The following is a 26,796-nucleotide window of genomic DNA, read 5'->3' as shown; positions in this document are numbered from 1 at the left end:
TCACAGTAGATATTGTGTCACTGTTCTTATTTAGAATGTAATGATATTATGAAGAACGCCGACTTGCCGCGTTGAGCGTTTGAAGAAGAAGAAGGCTCTTGTCTGACAAGCGACAACTGACAGCTGACAGCTGACAGCGTGTGAGGAGACGTCCGAACAAATTTCCTGATTTATGTCGTATAAGATTCTATACATTGTCTATACTTGTGATGACACTATGAAATAGGAAAGTCTACGGAACACGTAATATTGTCCGTTGGTGACAAAATAAAATGCGCACGCCATACAATTTTAGATAATATTTTATTTAAGAAAACAATGTTCAATATCACTATCTACATAAGCCAAGGATGTCATCATTATCAGGCCAGCGGCCAGGCATCCCTCCTTATAGGAGAAGGGATATGAAACTTAGACCCACCACGCTGCTCCGATGCGGGTTGGCGGGATTACTGTATATTGTAGGATGATAAATTCTTTTTATATAAATTTGATTCATTTATATAAATGTCTTTTTTTTGGAATTTTATCAATGTTATTAATCTATACTTATAATAAAGTTGTAGAGAGGTCAATTCTGTACAAGAAATATATTTCCAGAATAACTATCAGTAGGGTGATTAGTGATCGCTACTGATGCCAATAATGCAATCTGTCTGTAAAATTTTTGTCTGTCTGTATGTTCGTTATAGAAACAAAAACTACTCGACGAATTTTAACTTGGTATAATGCTTCTTCATACTCCTGGGCAGGATATAGTATACTTTTCACCACGCTACGATCAATAGGAGCAGAGTAGTGAAGAGAAATGTTGGGAAAATGGGAGAAGTTACTCCATTTTTTAAGCTTCCGTCGCGTGTGCAGCCTTTATGGGTAGGGTAAGGTATATGGTAGAGGTAGGTAAGGTACGGTAAGGGTAGTTAAGAGTTTACACCCACATTCACGCGGACGAAGTCGCGGGCGTCCGCTAGTACAAAATATAATACAAAACACTATTGAAAATTTAAAAAAAATCAATCCTCCCGCTGCAGGATGTCCTTTGAGTGCCCAAGCAACAAGCAACCAGAGTGAGGAACCTCCTCACAGTACGCACCTTTGATTTTAATATCTATCTATACTTCCTACTAAACGCGGATGGATGTTTGGATGTTTGTTACTCTTTAACGCCAGTACTACTGAAGCGATTTGGCTAAAATTTGGAATGAAAATAGATTTTACTTTGGATTAACACATACGCTACTTTTTATCCTGAAAAAATCCATGATTTCCCTAGATTTGCGAAAACTGTTGATTTTAATGATATTAATGTTTGTTACTTTTTCACGCCTCGACTACTAAACTGAATTAGCTGAAATTTGGTATTGAGATATACCATGGATTAACACAAAGGCTACTTTTTATTCCGCAAAAATCCATGCTTCCCGAGGGATTTGTGAAAAACTAAATTCCACGCGGACGAAGTCGCGGGCGTCCGCTAGTAATATTATAAATGCGAAAGTCTGTCTGTTTTTTACCTTTTCAAGGCTAAACGGCTGAACCGAACAAGATGAATTTGGTATAATGGTAAATGGGAACTTGGAACACAACATAGGGTACTTTTGGACCCTAAAATAAAAATAAAAGGGGGTGAAATAGGGATTGAAAGTTTCTATGGAAGGACCTTCATTTTTAAAGTTACAATTTTAAAACATTGTTTGTAAAAAAATACGAAATATAATGTGATTCATATATATTTTTTAATTCAACCGCCTAAGTGGTGAAATAGAGTTCCACGAAGGACGAAGGGCTTTGCTAGTAGGTCATATAGTTATAAACATAAGTTAGTAGGTACTTAACTTGTTTATATAGTATATAAACATAAGTTAGTAGGTACTTAACTTGTTTATATAGTATATAAACATAAGTTAGTAGGTACTTAACTTGTTTATTTCATAGTAACACTCCTAAAGTACTAACTACAGTATTTTATATTCTATACCTAAGTGTTTACTCAGTTCACCAATAAATTTTAACTCTATTAAAATGGTTGAAGTTCCGAGTAAAATTTAAAAGGTTTTTAATGCGGCAAAAACTAGGCGTGTTTAGACCGCCAAAAGAGTCCCTACGGCAGACGACAGACACCACAGGAAGGCCTGGCCTCGAACCTGTATCTCCACACCTCTGTGGATTTCCCCTCGCTTCGAGTGCAGAGTCCTTAATGATTTTTATATGAAATAACACTTTTATTTAGATGCAAAAGGATTTATTATAATTTTAACAACGTTAGTAATGTAAACCAGCACGTACAACGGCCAATCACATGGCCAAGTGCGGAAACGGCCCAGAAGATAGAAGAAGAATGTAAGCTAGATAAGAACAGAGAGAAGACAAAAATTAAAAGTGACAGCCAAGTCAGAGTCACAGACACATAATATTACAGAGACAATATCGAATGACAGTAAGTATAAGGCGGTAAATTTTAAGTAGACATTTCCAACAGTCCTCAACAATAACTGTTAGAGGCAGTACGCGAGCGTTACACAATATTTGTATTGCTCATGTTCATTTTAAGACCTAACTGTTGCGACACTCTGCTGAGGTATTGAACATGGTACTAATGTAAGAAACTAAGATCATCCAGAGTCTCTGCCATGATGACTACATCGACGGCAATCGCAGTTGAGTCATGTACTCGCCATTAATGTAGATGCCAAATCTATTCCAGTCCTGAAGCTTAAAGACGTCTTCCAATACGACGGTAAATAGCTTCGGGGAGATCACATCTCCCTGTCGCACTCCTCGCTGCAATTGGATTGGCCTCTTAGTCCTATTTACGGACTGACATAGTGGCGTTGTCGTACAAACGCTTCAACACTTGGATATAACTGTAGTCGATGAGGCATCTCATCAACGACCTTAGCACATCCCAGATTTCACAAACGTTAAGCAAAGTGGCTGGTTATACTCTTCGGTATTCTATATAATCTACCGCAGTGTATGGATGTAGTCTATGGTAGGTACTAAAACCTTTTCGGAAACCAGCTTGTTCGGGAGACCGGAATTCGTCAAACCTACGAGCGAGACGATCTGTGGTGACTCTCGAAAACAAGTTATAGACATAGACATGAACAGCGAGATGAGTCTGTAGTTCTTCAGCATGGTATTATCACTTTTTTTGAAGAACAAGACTAAAACGCACCTGACAACAACGCCACGCCTGAGGTGTTATGCCTTTGTGGAGTTCTGCTATGATTCTGTCGACACCTGACGTTCTTTAGTTCGTATCTAATCTCGTATAAGCTGACGTCCCAGATATCTTCGGTATAGAGTCGGGTCAACTGGCTCTATAATTTTTGGCCAAATTGACAACAGGCTTATGGGTTGAGGTGCATAGCTCCCCGTATAACACTCAAGATCTCGGGCTTTGAAGAAGTGAGATTGCCCTGATCGGTCTTCAAACGCGTCAGCTGGCTTCGTCCAATAAAATAAGCAAATCTCTCGTGAACACTTTTGAGCCTCGATTATTTTCGATTGCATTCTTTTGAGCTCTGTATTGAAGCGCCGCTAGTCACATGTCTGCAACTCAGAGATCTGTCTACTTAGCCGACAGTAATTAAACGTGTCTCCGGAAGTTATGTCTCATTTCTTGTCGTTCTTCCATTAGCTTGAGTGTTTGGCCCGAGATTTTTCTGGTTCTTTTATTACGATAGGAATAGCCGTGATAGCCCAGTGGATATAACCTCTGCCTCCGATTCCGGAGGGTGTGGGTTCGAATCCGGTCCGAGGCTTGCACCTCCAACTTTTCAGTTGTGTGCATTTTAAGAAATTAAATATCACTCAATCGGTGAAGGAAAACATCGTAAGGAAACCTGCATACTAGAGAATTATCTTAATTCTCTGCGTGTGTGAAGTCTGCCAATCCGCATTGGGCCGGCGTGGTGAACTATTGGCCTTATTCCTCTCATTCAGAGAGGAGACTCGAGCTCAGCAGTGAGCCGAATATGGGTTGTTGACGAATTACGATAGATCTTAATAAGTCTTAAAGAATTTGAGCCCTCCCATATGAACCATAACCAAATTTCCCCATTCTCAACTCCGAACCACTTCTTACACCCAGCTTTGCATTGAAATCTCCCATCACAATATTAAAATAGGACTTCGAGGCATGTATGGCTTTAGACATATCCTCATACAACACCTCTATCTCCTTACCGAGTTGTGTCAAGATTGTCGCGTAAACCTGAATAATATTCAACGAGTACCGTTTGTTAATTCGGAAGACAATGTACGCTACCCTGCTCGACACACTCTCGACCTGTATAAAATTGTTCACGAGGGGACTATTCCCCACACCATCTGGGACTATTGTTCACCCTCGCGGTAGTAGAACAAGTTGCCGGATTTCAGGATTATCGTATCCTCCCCCTTTCTTCGGACTTCGGATAAAGTTATAATATCCCAGCGCTAATAGCTCACTGCTTCTTTCAGCTCGATCATCTCTTTGTCTGTCCTTACAGTGCGTGCGTTGTACTGTACTATTCGTCGGGGTTGGCAGTCTCTACCGGCGATGCTTGACAACTTTGTCTCGCCGTTACCATAATCGTTACCAGAGCCAGGAATAGCGTGACTTCGGGGACTAGAGGCTAAACTACTATATCTAAAATTAAAAAAAAAAATACATGAATTAGCTTTTTACTTGAAGATTTCTAGAAAATTTTGAAACTTTGAATTTTTTTAATACGAAGGTCACTTTTAGGGGGCAAGATGGAAAATACAAAAAAAAATTTTTTCAAACTGCATCATGTGATACTTCAAATGAAAGGACTTGATAAGAGTATTTTAAAAATGTTTTTATTTTTAATTTTGCAATACATAGTTGTGCCAGAGTAAAAAGACTGTGCTTGTGCTACTATCATATTACTTGAACTCGATTTTACTACTATACTTACGGACTCTACTTGAATTCAAATGGGGTCACCATAGTATGTGTAGGTACCTACCTATAGTTTTTCTTACGTACTAACTTTAGGTTAACGTACGTATGTGTCATTGTTTGTCATTGTCAACAATATGAATGATGTTCATTATCCCAATAAGAAGACTTGGCAATTAAAAATTGAAACAATAGGCAAGGTTCAAATTAACGAAGTGCGCATATTTGCTCAGCTGCTGGTATGATAGGTATACAGTCTGTATTGAAATATAATATAATGGTTAATTTCAATACATTTTCAGCATTACTCCGTCTAACGGTCATAGTACAAGTGGCGAGCTAAAACTGCGCAATAATGAATCAATTATTTTGCTTTTTATCCATTTTAATTTCATTTATCATAATTGTGCTCGTACCGTCTGTAAGTTATTCGAGTATTTTGTACTTAATTGCCTACTTGTATCGAATTGATATTACATACACACTTTAGAATGATTTAATATTTTTAAAACTATATGAGGCTTATTTCTTTTCACAGAATGCACTACCTGCTGATCCGGGTGAGTTATTATTAATTATTATTAATATTAATTGTTCAACACTTTTTTATGTAATTAATTATTAAAAAGAAGTAGGTGACTGGTCTGTCACCAGTCGAGGCAACTAGCCGCGGTGAAATTATTCGGTAAATTTTTTTGGCACTGCAACTCTATGGCCGAAGCGTCTCCACGGCAAAAGGTACAAATACGTACCTAACTCTTTGTCAGAGAGGCATACTTGAGCCACTTACCGGTTTCAGCTTTTTCTGCTGCGGCTCCCGGTCTTGATTCTGTCTCCCTGATATGACACGATGCTAATGTGTCAACGCATGTAGCGTCCCATATTAGAGCCCGCTCCATTTCCCAGGGAACCAGCTTCAATCCATCAGGTCTCTTGTCATCATCACGACTTATTTCTGACGGCTCGATTAGCGCAGGAATATTACTTACATTAAATTTAATTTAAATTAAATTATGACATAACTTGACCTTTCAAAAGTGCTTGTAAACAAAGCCTAATTGAAATAAATATTTTTTTTATTATTTTTTGAAAAAACATTACCATCGCATTCTTTCCTTCATAGGATCTACAATCTTTAAGTAGGTAATAATATTATTTTATTTCGAAATATTGTTTTTATTTTTTCATTATAATTGTTATGTACCTAATACAAATTTCAAACTTGCAGTAACAGATGCCACTAAAGCAGCTGGAAACGTCACTAACGATGCGAAACAAGGAGTAAATGGTAGGTACAACAAGCAAGTACCTACGTATTTAGGGGAAGTACGTACAAAATGACATACAGTTTTGTTTTCGGGTCATAACTTTATAATGGCAAATCACAGCGCATTCATATTTTACAACAGTGATCTTTGGTTTCATATCTTTAAATCATAATAGAAATCTAACTAAAAGAAAAAAAACTAAAATAAATAATAATTTTAAATTTAACTGAGATTAACGAAATTAATTTTGTCCATAGCTAAGGACTTTGGATTTTGTTGGTCTACCACCTAGGAATCAAATGACATACACGGCAAAAGTTATAAAATTAAAGCCACAAATGAACCGCTTGTTTTGTTCAGAAACGTCCGTCCGAAACGATGCGTGGCCCTAATGTGAATATTTTAAGCATCGCAACCAGTCTTCTCCAGGTTTTGATCGAAAATAAAGATTAATTATCGGGGAAATAGATATTGGGCGCCTTCAATTAACTCATTGAGTTCCTAAGGACATAAACTGTTTACAGTTTTAAATTCAGAAAAGCCAACCAAACCAACAAACTTCCTGGCAACATTCCGAATCGTAATCTGCATGATTACGATTCTGAATGTTGCCAGGAAGTTTGTTGGTTCATTATTTCACAAAATAATTTTGGTTCAACTTAAGAAGTTCATATGTTGTTAAGTTGAACTATAACATAGTTATTAGTTTCTGACACCTGACAATATTAATGTCAATGAGGTATTTAAATATGTTATGTTATCCTTAATAGCGAGTACATAGTAACATTAAAAATTTAGTAATTATGCCATCTTACAATAAACGTATTAATTTTGGGCTAAAATTATTAACAATAAATTAATTAACAAATTAATAAGGAAGTGACATTCGCATTGTGTGCATTTTAAGAAATTAAATACCACGTGTCTCAAACGATGAAGGAAAACATCGTGAGGAAACGCATACCAGAGAATTTTCTTAATTCTCTGCGTGTTTGAAGTCTGTCAATCCGCATTGGGCCAGCGTGATGGACTATTGGCCTAACCCCTCTCAGTCGGAGAGGAGACTTGAGCACAGCAGTGAGCCTAATATGGTTTGATGGACAACGACATTGGCAGGTGTCAGAATCGCAACCTCTGAGCGGCGACTTTACTAAATAAGTATCATATTTTTAGATACATTAAAGATGGCTGCTGCCGCTACCGAAAATATTCCTGGACCAGCAGCTATTATACCGCAAGTGTTGAAAACTGCCGCAGGTAAATAATGATATACCTACTCAATTTCTTTTAGACAGGATGAATAAATTATTATTATTTTTTTCTACAAGTACTCGTAAGAAAACTTGTTGTGCCCCTGGGTTTCAATTGCATAAATAAATAATAAATTATTATATTTACTTAATAGAGAACGCCCGCAACTAAGTCCGCGTGGAATTTAGTTTTTCGCAAATCCCTCGGGAACCATGGTTTTTAAATAACATTTAAAAATGATAATGTTTGGTACTGAGTATTATTTTTTTTTATTTCAGATGTTATAATCACTACTCCAATTCAAGTCGCTGAAGTAGTGGTAGATAATTTTTCGAAGATTCTCAGTAAGTTTTTTGTTAAATTTCAGTTTTAAAGTCCAAACCATTGAGAGAAATATATATATTAAATTCTAATATATGAGGAGGTACCTAAATATATTTTCGGTACTTATGCTCTGTATGTGTAGCTAAAAATAAGTATCAGTAGGTGGGTGTAAGTTCAGCAGGGTTATTATGTAGCTGGGTGTACCATTCAAATAATAAGTCACTACATCGTTTTTCATCATATTTCCGTAATTGTCATCATCTTACATAGTTATTTCAACGAAATTATCTTGACCACGTAATTTTACATCAAGTGGCGGAGATTTTTATTTGTTTTACGATCATCTAACATAGGAAAATATTTTACCGAAATTACGTAAATAACGGTTTTTCGTTAATAGTAGATTATGCAACCGTATGCCAAGTTCAAATTCAGAAGTATTATGTATCTCGGTGTACCATTAAAAAAAGTCACTACATCGTTTATAATCATATTTTTTCTTGATTATGATCGATTAAAATTGCATCTAAACTTGGCATTGGATTGGATTTTAACCCTTTTTTAGTCGAATAGTTAGCCAATAGGATCTTGGCCCCTTTTATATCAAATGTTTTTGGTGGGATCTATTTATCATGAACTTTCTCAAAGTAACGCCTGCTTCGATTCAATGTTTAATTCAATATACTGATTCCTTCTTGCTACATGGAAATTACAACTAGGCTCTTTTGGCTAACTAACCAGTTTAACATACCTATCATTTTAAATATAGTAAGTACTTATCGATTTAGGTATGTATTTTAAATTTCACATACCACTTTTTTAAGGTCCAGCTTCGCCAGCATCAGATAAAACTGCAGCAGCTGGTGAGTATCAATTATAATTTGCGACAAAACAAGTAGATGGATCACCAATCAGTGTAAAGCCTTCCCTTATCCACTAGCAAAGCTTCTCAGTGCATGCGTCCTTCAGTGCATTTCTATGTGCCTGTAAGTCATCCTGAGGCGTATGTGTTGAGTCTCGTGTGTCTGTAATGTCACCAGCCACCATACATTTCAAACCACTTTTTAACAGACTTCAAAAAAAGGAGCAGATTTTCAATTCGACGCGTATGTTTTTTATTTTAATTTTTTTTTTATCTTCGTCATTTACTAACCAATTTTGAAAACTAGTTTTTTTGTTTCAAAGAATATACTTCCAGATTAATCCCATTTAATTTTCACGAAAATCGGCTCTGTAATTTTGTGTTAAACTAAAATAACTGAAATAAGTAAATGAAATAGCCCATACTGCGGCGTTTACAGTCACTATGCTAGGACACACTAAAAACAGAAAAATAAATAGTAGTTATTTAACAAAAAAAATTAACCGACTTAAAAGATACATTACTCTAAAAAGCGAAAAATAACATCGTACCTTGCGATTGATCGATTGAAGGCGGTGCTATTCTAAATAGGCTCTTGAAGTTTTTTTTTTTGGCACCACCTTCAAACCGATTAGTAATGCAACTTTGAAGTCTGTTAATTATTTTTGTCAAAAAGATTTTATTCAGAACAACCGCTGTTTGATGTTATTGGCATAAATAAGCCTGGCATTAGTAGGCACTTTCTCGGGCAAGTTTAATCACTAACACCTGCAAAAAGTCACATGGGAACAACACATAATATTAATATATAGATTAATTAAACCCCACAAACACACAATATTATCTCATAACCAGGTAAAATTCACACCCAGCTATCATTATTGAAGCAGTGCTTCTTTTGTTTTATGTTTTAGCTACTAAACCCAACGGCATTGCAACAACTGTTGCAGACGCCAGTAAAGGGTTTACCAGCCTTCTCGGACTCGGACTCGGATTTTTTGGTAAGTTGACGAATTGTTTTTAAAACCGAAAATTTTTGGGGCCGGTTTCACCTCATTCTGTAAAGTAACACGTAGTTTAAATGTAATTAGTATATTACATACCTTTATGACACACCCTGTGCTTGCCGACCGCTGCCTTTTTTTCTGATTGTGTAAGTCCCGTAGGCTCCTTATGGGACCTCAGCGGCGTCACCGGGAGGTTTGGGCGAGCGCAGAAGCATCGCCTGATGGGGCCCGAAGGCAGAAGCAGAGTAGATGGGCGGAACGACTCTCTCTAAGGGCGTCTCCTCTGAGACTTGGACCGTTCGGAAGGGTGTTTTGGCCTGAGTGTATCAGTCCGGGTGCCCCCGAGATCGTGAGTTAAAAAACCCCACGTCCGGGTGACGTCAGATATAGAGGACCTCGTCTTCGCCGGCGAAGACGCTGTGTAGCTTGTGTTTGTGTTGCCTGGGAAGCATTGTCGTTCGTTATGTCATCGTCAGGATCGTAAAAGACGTTTTTTGGGCGTCTAGATCTACAATCAGCGTTGGTATCCCCCTAATCCTAGAATCATAAATCCGGAAAGATTTGATTGTTTGAATGAAATGCTTTGAAACTACTGTACTGATTTGTGTTCTATAACAAGAAGACAATTCTTGTAGAGGAGATTTGCACGCACCACGCTGCTTCAATGCGGGTTGGTATAGTATGATGTTTGACCACATAATGATCGTGTTCAACTGTTTATGATTATGACCAGGATCTACGCAGTGAGTCGCTTAAAATAAACAGAGATGTCTCAGTATTTAAATAAATAAGCATTTGATACACCATCATTACACTGGTGATGCAGGACTGTTAAAGGAATCCTTCGTCATCATCGGTTTACAGTAGACTACCTAACTTAGGTTAGACTTACTTTATATTGTTCAATATGCTACAGTGTTCAGTTCAATATGCAAAATTTGTGTTGGTCATAATTTTTATGCCTTATAATTATGAACTTCAAAAGTATTTATCTTGTTAATTGTTTAATAGTTATCTGCGTATTGTACAGAGTAATATCCAATTCATTAATTCTATAAATTGTTGTTTACAGGTTAGTAGAAAGCGCGGATCATGTTTACTTAACACCGAGCCAATGGTTCCAAAAAAACTTTGGTGTAAGGTTAAAGAAACAAATGTCCTAGTTTGTTGAATTTTTGCAGAAATAAAGTAAAAAATATATAAGAACAACGACTTTCATTAATTACGCATCTATCGTCTATCCATTCTGAAACCGGACATACTACGGTGTTCATAAGCCCCCATTCGCACGAGAGTTTTTTAACGGACGTTAAAAAAGCGTTCAAATACAATAAATATATTTCCAAGTTTAAGTTCACACGACAACGTTTTTAAAATACGACGCTTTTGTCGAGAAGGCAAAAAGTCATACAGCGGGCGATGGAGCGAGCTATGTTCGGAATTTCTCTGCGTGATCGAATCAGAAATGAGGAGATCCGCAGACGAACCAAAGTCACTGACATAGCGAATCGCGGAGCTGAAGTGGCAATGGGCAGGCCACATAATTCGAAGAGCCGATGCAGTCGACTGCTGTTGACTGCAGTCGTCGGTAGGAGTTGCTGCTCGTGTAAATTAACACTTAGTCTTCAAAAATGTAAACCAGGCTATATTGTCAACGGTCATTGCTTGTCCTTGTTGGGGACAAACTAAAGATGAATAAATAAAAAATATCGTAAAACGTTGTAGCAAACTTTTTTTGATAAAGTAATGATTTGATTATTAAAGTAGAATTATCCAGATTTTTTTGACTACAAGTGATATGCCGGGTGGCTGGAGTAGGTCAGGGCCAGGGGTCGGCATTTCCTTTTGTTGGAGGAGTCATTATTATAGTACAATACATAGATACATATAACATACAGTACAAGCCTCATGTAAATAACAAAAACAACAGGTTGCCGGTGCAACCAATAAAAAAAAAGTCACGCGTCTCCTTCACGTCCGCGTTTACAATCTTTTTTCATAATATGCATTTCAAAATTTAACACTAACATCAATTACGTAAATTAATATAATATTGATTAAATAACTAATAAAAAAATACTTATTTCTTTAGTTTTTGAGAGCAGTTTTTAAAATATTTAAAAACATTTTTCTTTAATAATATAGAACATTACTGGTGCGACGGTTCGTGTCGTACTGACAAGAGAACGTATTCGTTTTCGAATTTCGTATCCGTGACGGGTACGACACCGTCATGTTCCGTACGCTACATCTGTATATTATTGATTAATCTGTGTTTAGGCAATAATTTCTCACGAGCTGCAGGTATATTTTTACGATAAACCATTTTTAAAATGACCTAAGTATTGACCTGCTAACGACGTAGAGCCTTTTAGAATTATCGAATTTCAACTGAAATTTTTTTTTTCATTTACTTAATAATTATGTATGTATTATGTATATGGTTTTTACTCCTCTCTTAACTCCATAAAAACAGATTTACCACTTGTAACAGTTTTAATTTATTCAATTCTTAAAACAATTTAATCAGTTGTGCAAACAAGTCAACTTGTAAAATTTATAATATACTCGTAGGTACAAAGGAAACAATACCTTCATATAATCGTTGATAACACTCCCATGATATGCGGGCGACAGGGGGAAAGACTGCGCGGGTGTGAAGTCGTGCATGCGGGGAAGTGACGTGTATCAGTCGTGGGTTTTTCACCCCGGCCCGCGCGGAACATCGGGAGTGTTACGAACGAAGTTGCCAAGTTATATAACTACTCGCATCACGAAAACGCTCCTGGAGTGAGTCATTTTAACATTTTAGCAATAAAACGATTAGGTATATTCTTATTCTATCACAATATTTAACAACTATCACTAAAGTCCGGCCACTCAGAGACTGCGTTTCTGACAGGTCGTGATCGAATGGGACAAACATATTCAATTATAATAGGCTAGTTGACACTTTTTTTAAATGGTCTTAAATTGTCCATTATCGTTCTAATAGATTAAAAAAGTATCATATTTTTTTAAATGTTATTTTATGAAATATAGACCAAAATAGTCTGTCGGCCATTATGGTCTATATTTCAACTGTTTCATGACGTCACGTTATCAAATCTCTTATAAACGGAGCGTTTGACAAAAATATTAGTTTGAAGTTTAGTGCCTACATCTAGTAACATTGTGACGTCACAAAATGGACGACAGCGTTTTTTTTGACATTTGAAAAATTTAAAAAATACATGATTTTTAAATTAGGTTTTATAAGAAATCCTTAACTTTATTGATTGACATCGATATATTTTGGAGCCTTATTGCATGAACTATACGAAAACTTATAATTTTGTTTATATTCAATTTGATATGAGTCAACTACCCTACTGCCTCGTTATTTTGTCCCATCATTACAAAGACAAACAGTTGGCATAACCTTGAAACAGCGCAATCCAACAACCTTGTACGCCAGTTCGAAGTTGCATCGCCCATTCGCTCACGATCTGTCAAAAACGCAATCTCTGAGCGGCCGGACTTTAATATATTTCTTCCAGTAATCACAAGGAAGAAGTACCTAACAGTGACATAAAATAATATAACAGTTCTAATTAAAAACCAAACCTTTGTACCGTTTCTACATCACATTTTCTTTAAAAATTGGCATTACCAAATGCGCAAATTGCCTTAAATTATAATTTATACCTATTAAGTATATTTAATTTAATCATATAACCAAACTTAAGTCTCATACTGATATTTAATTAGTTATTGTGCTAGAACTTATAAGTCAGTTGTGTTGTGCACTTCATATAAGGAAAATACAATGTCTACCTCAATCTAACATTACGAACCCGTATTGGAGAAGGAATTTACCATTTTGTAGGATTTGTACGTAGTGTACCTTAGTTAAGACCTTGTGCACACCACTTTCTCAAGACATTAAAAAGCTGCGCAATTTGTTAAGATGTAGAACAAACGCTAGTAGAAATCAACATACTCAAAGCTTTCCTTATAACTAAGAATTAGTTTACTAGAACAGTTACTGCGTTTTATAATAGGGATGATGACTAGGTTTGAATATATTGATTTTTATAATACATTCGGGTAAATAAGGTCAATGTTAACTAATTTATACATAAAAAGCAAAGATTGACTGGATATTTGCAAATTAAATAAGATTATAAGATTTCAAAATCTTGATTATATGAAATTCATACAGTTTTAGCTTCCTTACATTAAATGTGACATTTTTTTAATATTTGAACTATAAACATAAACGCACAAATAATAAAGATATTAGTAATGATGTTTGAACGCCCATATATATCTAACGATCATAATGACCTATGACGTCATTAAATCGTACCATTTTGTATGGGGCGTTTTTCAGGGATCCGCGGCAGCGCCGCAAATCTGACCCTTTAAATCCCTGTAGCTCCGAAAGTAATGATCGCAGATACCCTGTTCCTTTTACAAAATTATTTTTTTATTAGCATACTCCTAATTTATATACAATTTAGAAAATTGTCATCATCCCTATTTGTAGCCAAACAATATGCAGACTAATAACAAAACAAAGGCAATACCTACCGGGTAATGCCTTTATTCTTATATTTAGCAGAATAGTACAAGATCCGACTTATAAAATATATACCCTCATCTGTTATTTAATTGGGATAAGAAAACAGTAAGTAATTTTATTTATATACCCTCATCAATTATTTAGTCGTCTAATAAGTCAAATGAAAGCTTATTTTATGCTTAATTTAGCTGTATTAGGTTGCATTTGATCTAGTTCATAGTTTCCTAGATTCTGTGTGAAAAATGTCATTATCAACCCATATTCGGCTCACTGCTGAGCTCGTGTCTCCTCTCAGAATGAGAGGTTAGGCCAATGGTCCACCACGCTGACCGAAAAGGGGATTGGCAGACTTCACACACGCAGAGAATTAAGAAAATTCTCTGGTACGCAGGTTTCCTCACAATGTTTTTCCTTCACCATTTGAGGCACGTGATATTTAAGTTCTTTAAATGCAAACAACTAAAAAGTTGGATGAGAATGCCCCGGACCGGATTCGAACCCACGGAATCGGACCAGAGGTCATATCCACTGGGCTATCACGGCATTTGAAAAATGTTTTTCTCCACTATTTAACTTGCAAACCTATTTGCAATGTGTCACCGTGAACATTATCTACCATTTATTTCATAGCACTAATAAATAGGTAATAGATGAGGGTATACATTTCTAGTACCGGATCTTAGACTAGAAGTGCCAGTATAGCTCTTGTTGCTACGCTATTCAAAGAAATTAAATGAGCACGCCTTTTCTATCCCTTCGCATATTGAAGTTCAAGCTTATGTTCGCACTCGAACCTGACGGGGATTCCGGTTTGGTGGCGTCACCTTGCTTGATGCGTTTGTCCTTACCCATCTGGGCGACCTATAAAATAATGTTTAAATTAAAAACTAAAAAACAAGCTTTTAGCACGCACTAAAAATTACAAATGTGCGTTTTTTTGTATTCCTGACAGCAAACCCATTCAATTAATACCCATATCATGGGGGTGCATTTCAAATACCCAGTCCGCCATAATAAGTCACATTGAATATGTGACTTATTTCATTATATGACGTACCTAACGGGTGATACCTAAATTCTATGTATTGCACAGACTGTATTGTACAGATCTAGACTTGGTCGATAAATATGGCCTCATAAGAAGTCCCAGAGTCACTTAACGAGCGATGGCGCGAGCTATGATTGGAATTTCTCTGTGTGCTAAAATCAGAAATGAGGATATACAGAGAATAACCAAAGTCACTGACATAGCTCAGAGAAGTTAAAGTCGCAATGGTCAGAGCTGATCTCAAGGTGCTGGAATGGCGACCCCGCACCGGAAAGCGCAGTATTGGTCGACCCCCCACTAGATGGACAAAGGACATCAAGCGGGTTGCAAGAACCGCTGGATGCTGGCGGCCCGAGACCGTGGTGTTTGGAAGTCTATAAAAGAGGTTTATGTCCAGCTGCGGACGTCCATCGGCTGACAATGATAATACTGATAATGATGATGCTGATAATGGTGATGCTGATAATGATGTTGATGATGATGTTACAATCGTAAATATTAGCTTACAGTGTCATCGATGATTTTGAACTGCCAGTTCCAGTGGACGCGGTAAAGGAACGGCCGGTGGTCGAACCGGTTGTCGTCGGGACTGTAGGACTCCGCGTGGTACGACGGCGTCAGCACGGTCATCTTGTGCCGGTTGATGGCGTAGCAGCGGAAGAAGTGTTTCACCTTTTCCGCTACCTGGAATTCATATCACACTAATATTATAAGGCCCATAGTAAGCGACTAAGTCTCGGTAACTGTGGGCATCATAAGAAGGCTCAGAGTCACACAGCGGGCGATGGAACGAGCTATGTTAGGAGTATCTCTGCGTAATCGAATCTGAAATGAGGAGATCCGCAGAAGAACCAAAGTCACCAACATAGCTCAACGAGTTGCGAAGCTGAAGTGGCAATGGGCGGGGCACATAGGTCGAAGAGCCAATGGACGTTGGGCCCCAAGGTGCTGGAATGGCGACCCCGCACTATTAAGCGCAGTGTTGGTCGACCCTCCACCAGGTGGACTGACGACATCAAGCGAGTCGCAGGGAATCGCTGGATGCAGGTGGCTTAGTATCGTGATGTTTGGAAGTCCCTACGAAAGGCCTATGTCCTGCAGTGGACGTTCATCGGCTGACATGATGATGATGATGAATATTATAATGGTGAGTGTTTAAGTGTGTTTGTTCATCCTCTACGCTGCGGCTACTGAAGTAATGATTTGGCTGAAATTGGAAATAGATTTTAGTACATATCAGGTTTTTCTTTCTGTGTATTGGTGGCGTGCATAAAATGAAAATTTAAATAAATCACCTCTTGCGGAGTGCACTTGTTATTCCACTTGTGCACTAGCTTCTCGAACATGCTGAACGGTCCGCAGTGGTACATCTTCCTCAGGCGGCCGAACTCGGACAGTTCCGCGTACGTCATGCCCATATCCTGTTCATCGGTCTGAGTTATTTGACCGTCGGCCAGCGGTTCCAACTCCGCTGTCGGTGGCGCTTGGAGGATTTCAGAGAGGGACGGTAAGAAGAACCTTTGGATACAAAGTTCATCGTCAATATTTGGTAAATTAGGTATGCCACACGGTTTTAATATGGTGAACCGCTGACACGGACGAAACTGCAAAGTTTGCAACACCGACGCTCACAGGTACCCGCGCCTGTGAGTGAGAAATTAGTTACCGAAGACTGTAAGGTAGTGGGCATCCAGGCTACCTTTCCAGTGAATGTTACTAGCCAAAATAAAAAAATAATAAATGACGCTACGTAGCCTATCTATCGGTATTTTACCGGATATACTTCGGAGAGTGTGCACAGAAACTTTATAATCTTGTTCCTCCATCCCCATTCTACCACAGAACAGCGAGACGTCGTGAAAAATGGCATCCCTTTGGTGTCGACATTCAGTCACGCACGAACGTTTTACGTCAACGTTTCTAACTAGAACTGCTAAGATGTGGAATGCCCTTCCGGAGTCTGTGTTTCCTGGCACTTAAAATTTGTGCACCTTCAAGGCAAGAGTGAATAGGCATCTTCTAGGCAAGCGCGCTTCATCTTAGACCTCATCATTGCTCACCATCAGGCATGATTGTAGTCAAGCGCAAGACTATCCAAGATATAAAAAAAACGTAGATCTCGATGGAAATATCAGAATGATATGAAAAATTCAACCAACTTTAAATACATAAAACGTACCGACTAAACTAAAAAGCGAAAAAATAACATCATATCATGTTCTGGCTGCTGATCAGTTTGAAGGCAAAGAAGAAAGAAAAATAAAGATGAAAAAATCACAGGAATATGTCGCAAACATTATCGCAATGTATGCCACAAAGTGTTAAAACTCACCGGCTTTTAGCGTACTGCAGGAACGACTTTAAATCCGTCTTAGAGATGCCTCCAATGGGATTGACATCTGCACTGGAGCAATCGTATTTGGTCATGTATCCTCTCAGCGCTTCGTCCACGTTGGATGACCCCAGTACTAGTAGACCGCCCGGTCTACCGCGCACCCACAGCATGAGCTGCGCGAACAGATACGATAGCACCATTCGGAGACGAGCCTGTAGACCCAAAAAGTTTCCTGATGCGATTAACAAAGCAAAACAAAACATAATTTATTGTTACTGAGGACCGTATTACTAGGGACGTAAGGTCCACAATCTCAGCAATAAGGAGTTGTTTTGTATGTATTGTGTTCTTTTCTTGGAATCAATTCGTCATGTATTTTCTATAATTTTGTAGTCGTTTCGGGATTTATCCAAAATGATTGTTTCCGATATATATACGCGGCCGATGTATGCAGCGTTAGTTTGGTGGTCACTGCATGGTAAACTAAGCATTTATTTTTATGGGGTGCAGATAAAACAAAAGGGTTTGTCAGAATTAAAAATTATAATTAACTAAGTAAAAGAACTGGAATTAGATGCAGAGACATTTTAGAAAATTTTAGGCAATTCAGTTAACAAAGTAGTGCTCTTTTTTTCGTCCCATGGCAATGGAAGACAGGCGATATTTTAAATTCTTCCACTATTTGTCCTCTGTTATTTGTCTACGTAAGTAAGATCCGTGATAGCCCAGTGGATATGACCTCTCCCTCCAATTTCGGAGGGTGTGGGTTCGAACCCGGTCCGGGGCATGCCCTATTCTAGGTAGAAAGGTATACCTTTTCAATTGTGTGCATTTTATGAAATTAAATATCACGTGCCTCAAACGGTGAAGGAAAACATCGTGAGGAACCCTGCATACCTGAAAATTTTCCTAATTCTCTGCGTTTGTGAAGTCTGCCAATCCGCATTGGGCCAGCGTGGTGGACTATTGGCCCAACCCCTCTCTTTCTGAGAGGAGACTCGAGCTCAGCAGTGAGCCGAATATGGGTTGATGATGATGATGAAACAACTTACCTGAATATTCTGCAAGGCCAGATTCTGTCGCGGACAGCCTCCCTTGGTCCTGAACTTCGGCACCAATCCCGTGGCGGTGGTGAATATACCTATAACGGCACTCACAGCTGAATCTATCACTATAGGAAAGTGATAACTACCAATTTCACTCGCAAGCTGCAAATACATTCAAATTTAGCCTATTTGGCCCTAGAAATACGAGATATTTAAAATAACACTTTTTTTAAGAAAAATTAAAGAAGCAGTGTAAATTTATTTTAGATGGAAAACCATCGCTTAAAGCATAGCATATTTTACCTTCCATGCTGTGTTTATTTGCAAATAATTAATTACTACACTTACATTGATTTGTAATTTAATTAAATTTTGTGATTGTAAATAAACCTAATAAAAATACACTTAAGCATAGACAATTTTTTACAAGTTTTCATTTACATTTTTTACATATATTTTATTATTTTTTGATAGTAGGTAAAGATGATATTATTTAATTGAAAGTTTTTTGACTTAGGAAGTTTAGTAATTTTTTGTATTAAAAATAGCTGTTACTAGCATACATACATACATTGCATGTTTTAAGTTACAAACAAAGCTTCAAAAATCAGAACACAAACCATATTCTATACTACTCATAAATTATTATCTACATTTACCTGAGAGGCCCTCTGTTTGGTCTCCTGGCTAGAGTTCTCTGAGGCCATGTAACACGTGACCAGCAGTCGATTGCACAGCTCCATGGGGTCGGACGGGGTGTAGTCCGATTGACACAGTATCTTACGAACGTCGTACAAAACTTGACTCTCTGAAAATGTCATTTTGATTGTATTGATTGAAGTGCCGTAGGTACCTTAAGAGTCGTGATAGCCCAGTGGATATAAATTTTCAGTTGTGTGCATTTTAAGAAGTTAAATGTCTTAAACGATGAAGGGAAACATCGTGAGGAAACCTGCATACCAGAGAATTTTCTTAATTCTCTGTGTGTGTGAAATCTGCCAATCCGCATTGGGTCAGCGTGGTGGACTATTGGCCTAACCCCTCTCATTCTGAAAGGAGACTCAGCAGTGAGCCGAATATGGGTTGATAATGATGAGGTTCCTTAATGGGACCCCAGCGGCGTTACTGGGGATTTATGCGAGCGCAGAAGCATCGCATAATGGGGCCCGAAGGCAGACACCGAGTAAAATGGTGGGACGACTCTATAAGGGCGTCTCTGACCTCTTCTCCGGCAAAGATGCTGTGTAGCTTGTGTCTGTGTTGCCTGGGAAGCATTGTCGGTCGTATGTCATCGTCAAGATCGTAAAGGATGTTTTATGGGCGTCTAGAATCTAAACCAATCGGCGTTGGAAGAAGGCAACGCAAACTGTTGTGTAAGTTTGTCTGTACTAGAAAACAAAGTACCTACAATGGAGACTCGATTATTCTGAAAACATTTTAAACAAACAATTCAAAAAAAGACATTCGGATAACCGAAACTCGAAAAATTATATGCATAGAGATAAGTAAGTTTTTACTAAATTACTACTGCTTTTTTTGTACTAATCAGTTTGTAAAAGTGAGACAACGATATCTCTTCGAGTGTTGTTTACCTAAAGTACTACTTATAAAAGAAAAGATTTTGTAAAATTACCTCCTTTCTGTACAGCTTCACATATTTGAGTACACATGGAGAAAACTATACATGCAGTGCTAGTAGAGTCCACTCCCCCACTGAGGGGAAGGAAAAAGCCACCCTGCCCTGATCTACGTAGATAATCCCATAACCAACACGCCGGACCTAAAATATTAAAACTATTATTTACTTAAATTATAATCACTCATTTCAGGGTGAAATCATCACAAGTGAAATTAGATTGCCAACATTATCATACGAAATTACGCCTTGAAATGTCAGTTTACTGCAATTTGATCCTGTGTACAAGTAAGGCAGTAAAATATTAAGTTCTTGTTTATATAGTATTTCTTGTTGCGAAGAAAGTAACCTGAGTGCTAATCCCGGATATAATCTATCTCCATTCCAAAATTCAGCAAAATCGGTTCGTATTTGCGGCACGAAGGAGTTACAAAACACACATTATCCTTTCCATTAAACTTCACCTTTAGTGTGAACTGATCCTTACCTAATTCAATTTCTTCTTCTGGTGTCAAATATTTCCACTCTATGGGTGGGCTTATAGTGAGATGTATGTCTTCGTCATCTGACAGAGCAAAGTCTACAGCGATTCTAGGGAATGGCACGTTAGAGGCGGCCAAGTGGCTTCTGGAACGGATATTTGTGCGATATGATCGTATGTCTTCTAAGTCTATTGTGGCGGTTATCACTTCCTGAAAGTAAGATGATTAGTTATAGCAGAAACTTTGCATGGCTTGGAAAACCATAAAAACCAATTATTTTGCATTAAACACTGGTAACCTCAAAAGACAAAACATAGGAAATGAAAGTACTGTTTCAGCAAAATAGAGGTTATAATGACGACACGTGAGTTGTGATCTAAGTAGGTATACTATAATAAAAAACCAATAGTTGATTCATATCGTTATAATTTCGTATAGTACACGGAATAAGGGTCCGAAATATATCAATTAATATAAGTTAAGGATTTCTTATAAAACTTAATTTGAAAATCATGTATTTTCCAAACGTGAAAATCCATGTCGTCCATTTTGTGACGTCACGATGTTACTTGATGTACTAAACGCTAATATTGACTAATTTTTTCAAACGCTCCGTTTGGTAAAGGATTAGTTAATAGACCATCATAACCGACAGCGTTTTGGCTCGTATTGTCAAATATATATTTAAAAAAAATTCACGTCTCAAAAAAATATGATATTTTTTTAAATCTTTTTTAATTAACGATAATGATCATTTTAAGACCATTTAAAAAAAGTTTCAACTAGCCTATTACTTAACGTTACTATGCCGCTGGATGCCTACGGCTCAAACCGTATTGTTTTGAAGTTCTTACAATAGGTCTATGCCTAGCGTTAGGCGTCCATCGGCTGAATAATTTGATGATAATGATGAAACGTTACTAAAACCAACTTACAACATCATGAAGTGCAAACTGTAGTCCACGGCTAACAACCTCTCCATTCACTGATACACATGAACAACCATTGAAATATATCCTCTGTCCGTCGCAACCGCGCAAATTGCTGAACAAATATGCGCCACCGCTCTTGAATGTTGCACTTTTGACCAAATCCACGGTGACATACGCTTTGCGCAGTTCCATGTAACTGCCGGACCCGTTTGATATTATTTCTACTCCATCGAGTGCCATAGGGATGTGTCGACTGAAAATCAAAATATTATATTAAATTTCAAGTACTTTTGAATTGTCAAGTTTGACTATTTGTAGAGACTGCTAGCCTGTCGGAAGGCACGTCATGTTTTGAAATAAACTCAATAATTGTTTTTTTAAATTCATCATCCTTCACAATATTTATTGTTATCGTTACGTTAAATAATGAATTCTACTGCTTGTGTGAAAAACGATCCTGATTCAATTGGCTCCAAGCATGTTACATATTATCCTGTTATTGCCTTTGACCACGGTAAACCATGCCTAAGTAAAGCTGAGGGTTGAAATTACAAGAAAATGTTATGATTGCAACACTAGAGGAAGGTCAAAGAAGAGGTATTTGGAGTGTATAAAAGAAGAAGATATGTGTATAGAAGAAGTAGAAGAGTTTACGTATGATAGAAGAGAACGATTGGTTAGTAAATAGAATGGTATTACGTGGAATAAGGACAAGGGGTTGATTTTTATAGAAAAGTGTACCAGGCTCACCTCTGCGGATTCCATAACTCTTCACAAATTTCGAAACCAATACAAGTGTCTCTAGTAGAAATGACTGCATCGCCTATCGGGACTGTCGTCTGATTGGTAATCGCCGTAATCATTCTTGGTAAATAATAACCTTCTACTTGACGGTCCTGTAATTATTATAATCAATCTTTAGCAAATGGTTTTTACTGTTGCTTTTTTCCCGAGGAAAAATCCCTTCTGGACTTCTGCCAATTTGGGCAGGGTGTGTCCGATTCGCACGGACACGCCACTAAACGACCTCCTCTTGACTCCGAAGTCAGTCAGTCAGTCAATCAGTTCACAATGTCAACTCTACTTATTTTCTCTTTTCTGTTTTTTCCCCTTTTTCTCTCTCTTCTCTCCTCAACGTAATCGCTCTAAGCATTTTGCCTCTATGCCTTACGTTCCTTGTGTGAGTAGCCTCAGGTCTCTACTGGCGACACATTGAAAGATAGCGTGCCTCGAAATTTCTTCCTCTTCGCAAAGGAAGCATTTTTCGCTAGGAGCTTTCCCTATCGCGAGATAGGTGTTGAACACCCCGTGATCGCTAAACCCCTGGATGAGCCAACGGTTCACCTTCCCGTGCTTTCTGTTATACTTTTTCAGGTCTCTGATTAATTCCTTCGTCCAAGTTCCCTTTCCTACTCCAACCCATTCTTCCTACCATTCGGATAGGGATTTTTCCCGCAGTTGCAGTGACGTCTCTTCTTTATTCGCAAAAAACTGGGCATTTTAATGTTGCTATAGAATGAGAGAATGTATGTTGGTTTGTCAACTTACCTTTGTCCATCCAGAAAACCATCGAGTCTCCCTATAGTTACCATCTTCACATAACAACATTTTTGGTCTGATCAGAAGAATATTCTTATTGAGGAAAGCTACGCGACAATTGTAAGAAACATTTCTGTGTTGCACTGGCATTCCGACATCTACGAGGATATCTTTGCATGTCGGTGATTTAAGCAGTTCTGCTAGCACTTGCCAGCTGTGGAGGAATGTGTCGGGTTCGTGGAAATGATCTTCGCAACTGTATCCGCTACAAAACGAAATATTATTAAACATGACATTTAGAGTACAAGCAAAGCTAAAGCTACTTACGAGTACAAGTCAATATTTGAGGCGAAACGGACAAGTAATCTATGAAAAAATTGAAAAACAATAATTATTTAACACCTGACCATTAAAACAAGAAACCCTGTTTGATGTTGATGTTGTTATAGGTCTTTTTGATTTAAAGACCAACTCACCATATTTCCAATTCTGGTCCCGTTCTATAAAGTGCTCCCATTTCCTTGGCTTCTTGAATTGACTGTAGAATTCTATTCAAGTTTCCTTCGAAATCTAGCGCCCATTGATTTAGTGTACATACAGCCACGACTACTTTGCGACCCATTTTGATGATTACCTTTAAACAAAACATTAAGATTTTAATCATCATCATCATCATCATTAACAGGCGATGGACGTCTACTGCTGGACATAAGCCACTTGCATGGACTTCGGAACATAACGGCCTCGAGCCGCGAGTATCCAGCGGCATCCCGTTTGATATCCTCGGAAGATTTTAATAAGTTAAATTATTTTATTATATTAAGTGGTTTACTATTGGTTATGCATCTTAACATGGCCTTTTTTACACCTTACGAGTAGATGCAAACTACACTACTTAAATAGATCCTTCGTAGATGACGTTCGCAAAATAATTAATAATTATTAGTATTTATAAAAGTATGGCCTAGCAGTAGTACATAATAAGGAAAAGTCAAAGTCATCAGGTCAAATAATATTTCCGCGTCATGCAATGCAATAAAATAACGCACTTATCGCGTTACTTTTCATAATTTTCCATGTAACGTTGAAATCATGTCATCTACCCTTTTTTAAATAATACTAGCGGACGCTCGCGACTCTGCTGAATTTGTTTTACAAAATCCTGTGGACCAGTCGAACAAAAAGTACATTATTTTACAACGGCTCTTTTGGGTGGTACAAGTGTAACGGGTCATCTAATTAGGTGTATAATGATGTTGAAACTGAAGAAAAAATTGATGTAAGCCTCGCATTTTAATATGACAAATATTCCCCTCCAGCTAGTTGGAAAATACTGTTGAGAGCATAGGTACGACAATAGTCCAGCGGGGTAGGGATCGAACCACAATCCCTCAGCGATAAGTCCGGCCTCTTTACTATTAAGCCTTTTATTAGAGCTAATGAAATCATAATAAAATATATTAGAACTTTGAATACGCTGCCATTTTTGGAATTGTGACCAAATAAATCGCATGCAACGGTATTATCAGGCAAGAGCTAGTACATAACGACACAGCACTGTACGCTTCATTGATGAGTGACACACGACAGGTCTGCGGGGATCGATCCGCGCCGCTCCGTGCCAGGCCGCGGCCAATCACCTCGGAATATCCTACGACCCCCACTAAAGGTCTACGCACTGTTGAGGCAATCGCGCTCGAGGTTTAATAACATAGGGGTGTGTATTAGGTACTAAAAGCCTTATTAAAAGACGTTACTTATCTCAAGAGTACATGAGGGATGAAGGTCATATTACCAGAAGAATGAAGTAATTATAAGTGGAAAGAAGGAAACAAGAAAGGCCAAAAACTAAATGGTTGGAGAAATGACGAATGAGATGATAAATTGACGTTTGATTGAAGCGAATGGAAGAGATTGATTAATGTAACCGACTCAATTTAAGTGGAATAAGGAAAAAGAGATTATGATGACTTAACTCAAGAGCACGTACATGAGTTCAGAGTTGAGTTCCTTACCATATAAATAAATATCACAATATGTGATTTCAAGTTGCTTGAGTATTGAGTAACCTTAAATTCTAGACCTTTAATCTGAATGCTTGAATGTATTTTTTATGGCATATTGCTGGCGCTGGATTACAATTACCTATGCCAAATGGAAAGCAATGAAAGTCTAAATTACGGCGTGCTTGCTAGATTATGTATAGCATTCCTACGAATAGTATATTCTGTAAAAACCCAACAAACACGCGACATTGTCAAGGAGCTGCAAAATCTTTGTGATGTCCTATAGCTCCTCCCTTAGTTTCCTCCCTAAAATTTTAATCTATTAGCAACCTAATATAATTGGCATTAAATCAGTAACAACCGCGTTTTTCATATTGCTTAAAGCCCATAATTAACGAAAATCACAATGCCAAACACGCTGGTTTGTAGTTTTGATCAGTTAGCAATAGATTAAGAATGAATACAAAATCAAGTGATTTAAGAATCACTAACAATATCTAGATGATAAGGTTCGTGTATATCAACTATAGTTACTCAAAGCTAGAGAATAAGCCTAGGATACGATATATTCAAAAGATGGCATATTAATAATGATTAATAATATAATTTAATCCTTTATATAATTTAACCTAATACTTCCTAAACTAAACGTTCAACTATCCAATAAAAGCGAAAGTAATAAAAAGAATCAAGGCGTAAAATCATGAGCCTTTTTAAGTTGTGTGACTTTGGAAAACAAAGCTAAGCCAGAAGAAAATAATTGGAATTTACACTTTTATTTACAATTTATTTTACACGAAAACTTAGACAAGTTTTCATCTCATTTCAATACATTTAATTATTATCAATAGTTTGTGATGGTAAAAACTTGTTCAATGACTAAACGCAAATTGTAAATCATCGATTTCTAATAAAACTCATATTGGAGTGCCTCTATTGAGGCATTAACATAATATTATGTTGCCCAAAAATAACATGACTGTTGCATGTCAAACAGCCAGGGTTTTCCATCAGTGATTCAAGGATATATGACAATACATAACCAAGACGCGTATCTATTTGATACTATCTATAGTATGGCTTAATTTTAGCTCTGATTGAAAATTGTGAGGTATAAAAATCACATTTTAAAGTGTATTGGTGGAGTTGTTCCTCCCGCAGCACGTAAGTTAAGACGTATATGAGGTTCTCACTTATGCGTTCGTGGAAGTATTATTATACCTAGGTAAGTGACGTGATAGCCCAGTGGATATGAATCCGATCCGGGGCATGCACCTCTAATTTTTCAGTTATGTACATTTTAGGAAATTAAACATCACGTGTCTCAAACAGTGAAGGAAAAACATCGTGAGGAAACATGCATACCTGAGAATTTTCTTAGTTCTCTACGTGTGTAAAGTCTACCGATCCAGCGTGGCGAACTAAGGCCTCATCCGTCTCACTCTGAGAGAAGTTGGTGATGATGATGATGATGGTGGGTTGTTAATGATGATGATGATGATGATGATGATGATACCTAGATAGACATTATTGTTGCGTTGTAACGCAGTATTGTTGCATCCTATAAGACGGAAGCTATGT

At 37.6% G+C, this 26,796-nt stretch overlaps 2 protein-coding genes across 3 annotated transcripts in view; one reads left to right on the top strand and one right to left on the bottom strand.

Annotated features, from left to right (window-relative positions):
• The first annotated feature begins 5,252 nt into the window (after positions 1-5,252).
• On the top strand, positions 5,253-10,767 carry LOC112056446 (uncharacterized). Its single transcript, XM_052882171.1, has 8 exons — positions 5,253-5,333; positions 5,451-5,472; positions 6,141-6,200; positions 7,354-7,437; positions 7,710-7,775; positions 8,580-8,618; positions 9,532-9,618; positions 10,697-10,767. Exons 1-8 carry the CDS (start codon positions 5,268-5,270, stop codon positions 10,699-10,701), a joined length of 429 nt encoding a protein of 142 aa, XP_052738131.1. The 5' UTR covers positions 5,253-5,267; the 3' UTR covers positions 10,702-10,767.
• Positions 10,768-12,101: 1,334 nt separating this feature from the next.
• The window catches only part of LOC112043203 (glutamine-dependent NAD(+) synthetase), a 30,547-nt gene continuing 15,852 nt past the window's right edge, over positions 12,102-26,796 (bottom strand). For both annotated transcript variants that reach the window (XM_024078509.2, XM_024078510.2), the window contains 12 exons: positions 23,686-23,843; positions 23,219-23,474; positions 22,421-22,566; positions 21,674-21,923; positions 20,744-20,948; positions 20,254-20,400; positions 19,280-19,428; positions 18,627-18,782; positions 17,572-17,786; positions 16,535-16,757; positions 15,747-15,923; positions 12,102-15,052 (listed from right to left, as the gene is read on the bottom strand). In XM_024078509.2, coding sequence (XP_023934277.1) covers positions 14,921-15,052; positions 15,747-15,923; positions 16,535-16,757; positions 17,572-17,786; positions 18,627-18,782; positions 19,280-19,428; positions 20,254-20,400; positions 20,744-20,948; positions 21,674-21,923; positions 22,421-22,566; positions 23,219-23,474; positions 23,686-23,831 — 2,202 coding nt within the window. In that variant the 5' untranslated portion in view covers positions 23,832-23,843 and the 3' untranslated portion in view covers positions 12,102-14,920. The remainder of the gene's footprint in view (positions 15,053-15,746; positions 15,924-16,534; positions 16,758-17,571; positions 17,787-18,626; positions 18,783-19,279; positions 19,429-20,253; positions 20,401-20,743; positions 20,949-21,673; positions 21,924-22,420; positions 22,567-23,218; positions 23,475-23,685; positions 23,844-26,796) is intronic.

The sequence above is a fragment of the Bicyclus anynana genome, chromosome 6, assembly GCF_947172395.1.
Source record: "Bicyclus anynana chromosome 6, ilBicAnyn1.1, whole genome shotgun sequence".
NCBI lineage: Eukaryota > Metazoa > Arthropoda > Insecta > Lepidoptera > Nymphalidae > Bicyclus > Bicyclus anynana.
This window is presented reverse-complemented; position numbering and strand designations above follow the sequence as displayed.

What these genes read in the sequence shown, in the direction of transcription:
- LOC112056446 (XM_052882171.1), top strand. Translation starts at nt 5,268, where the DNA reads ATGAATCAATTATTTTGCTTTTTATCCATTTTAATTTCATTTATCATA. An exon ending in TGCGAAACAAGGAGTAAATG is followed by an intron (nt 6,201 to 7,353) that starts GTAGGTACAACA and finishes TCATATTTTTAG; the next exon opens with ATACATTAAAGATGGCTGCT. An exon ending in AGATAAAACTGCAGCAGCTG is followed by an intron (nt 8,619 to 9,531) that starts GTGAGTATCAAT and finishes TTTATGTTTTAG; the next exon opens with CTACTAAACCCAACGGCATT.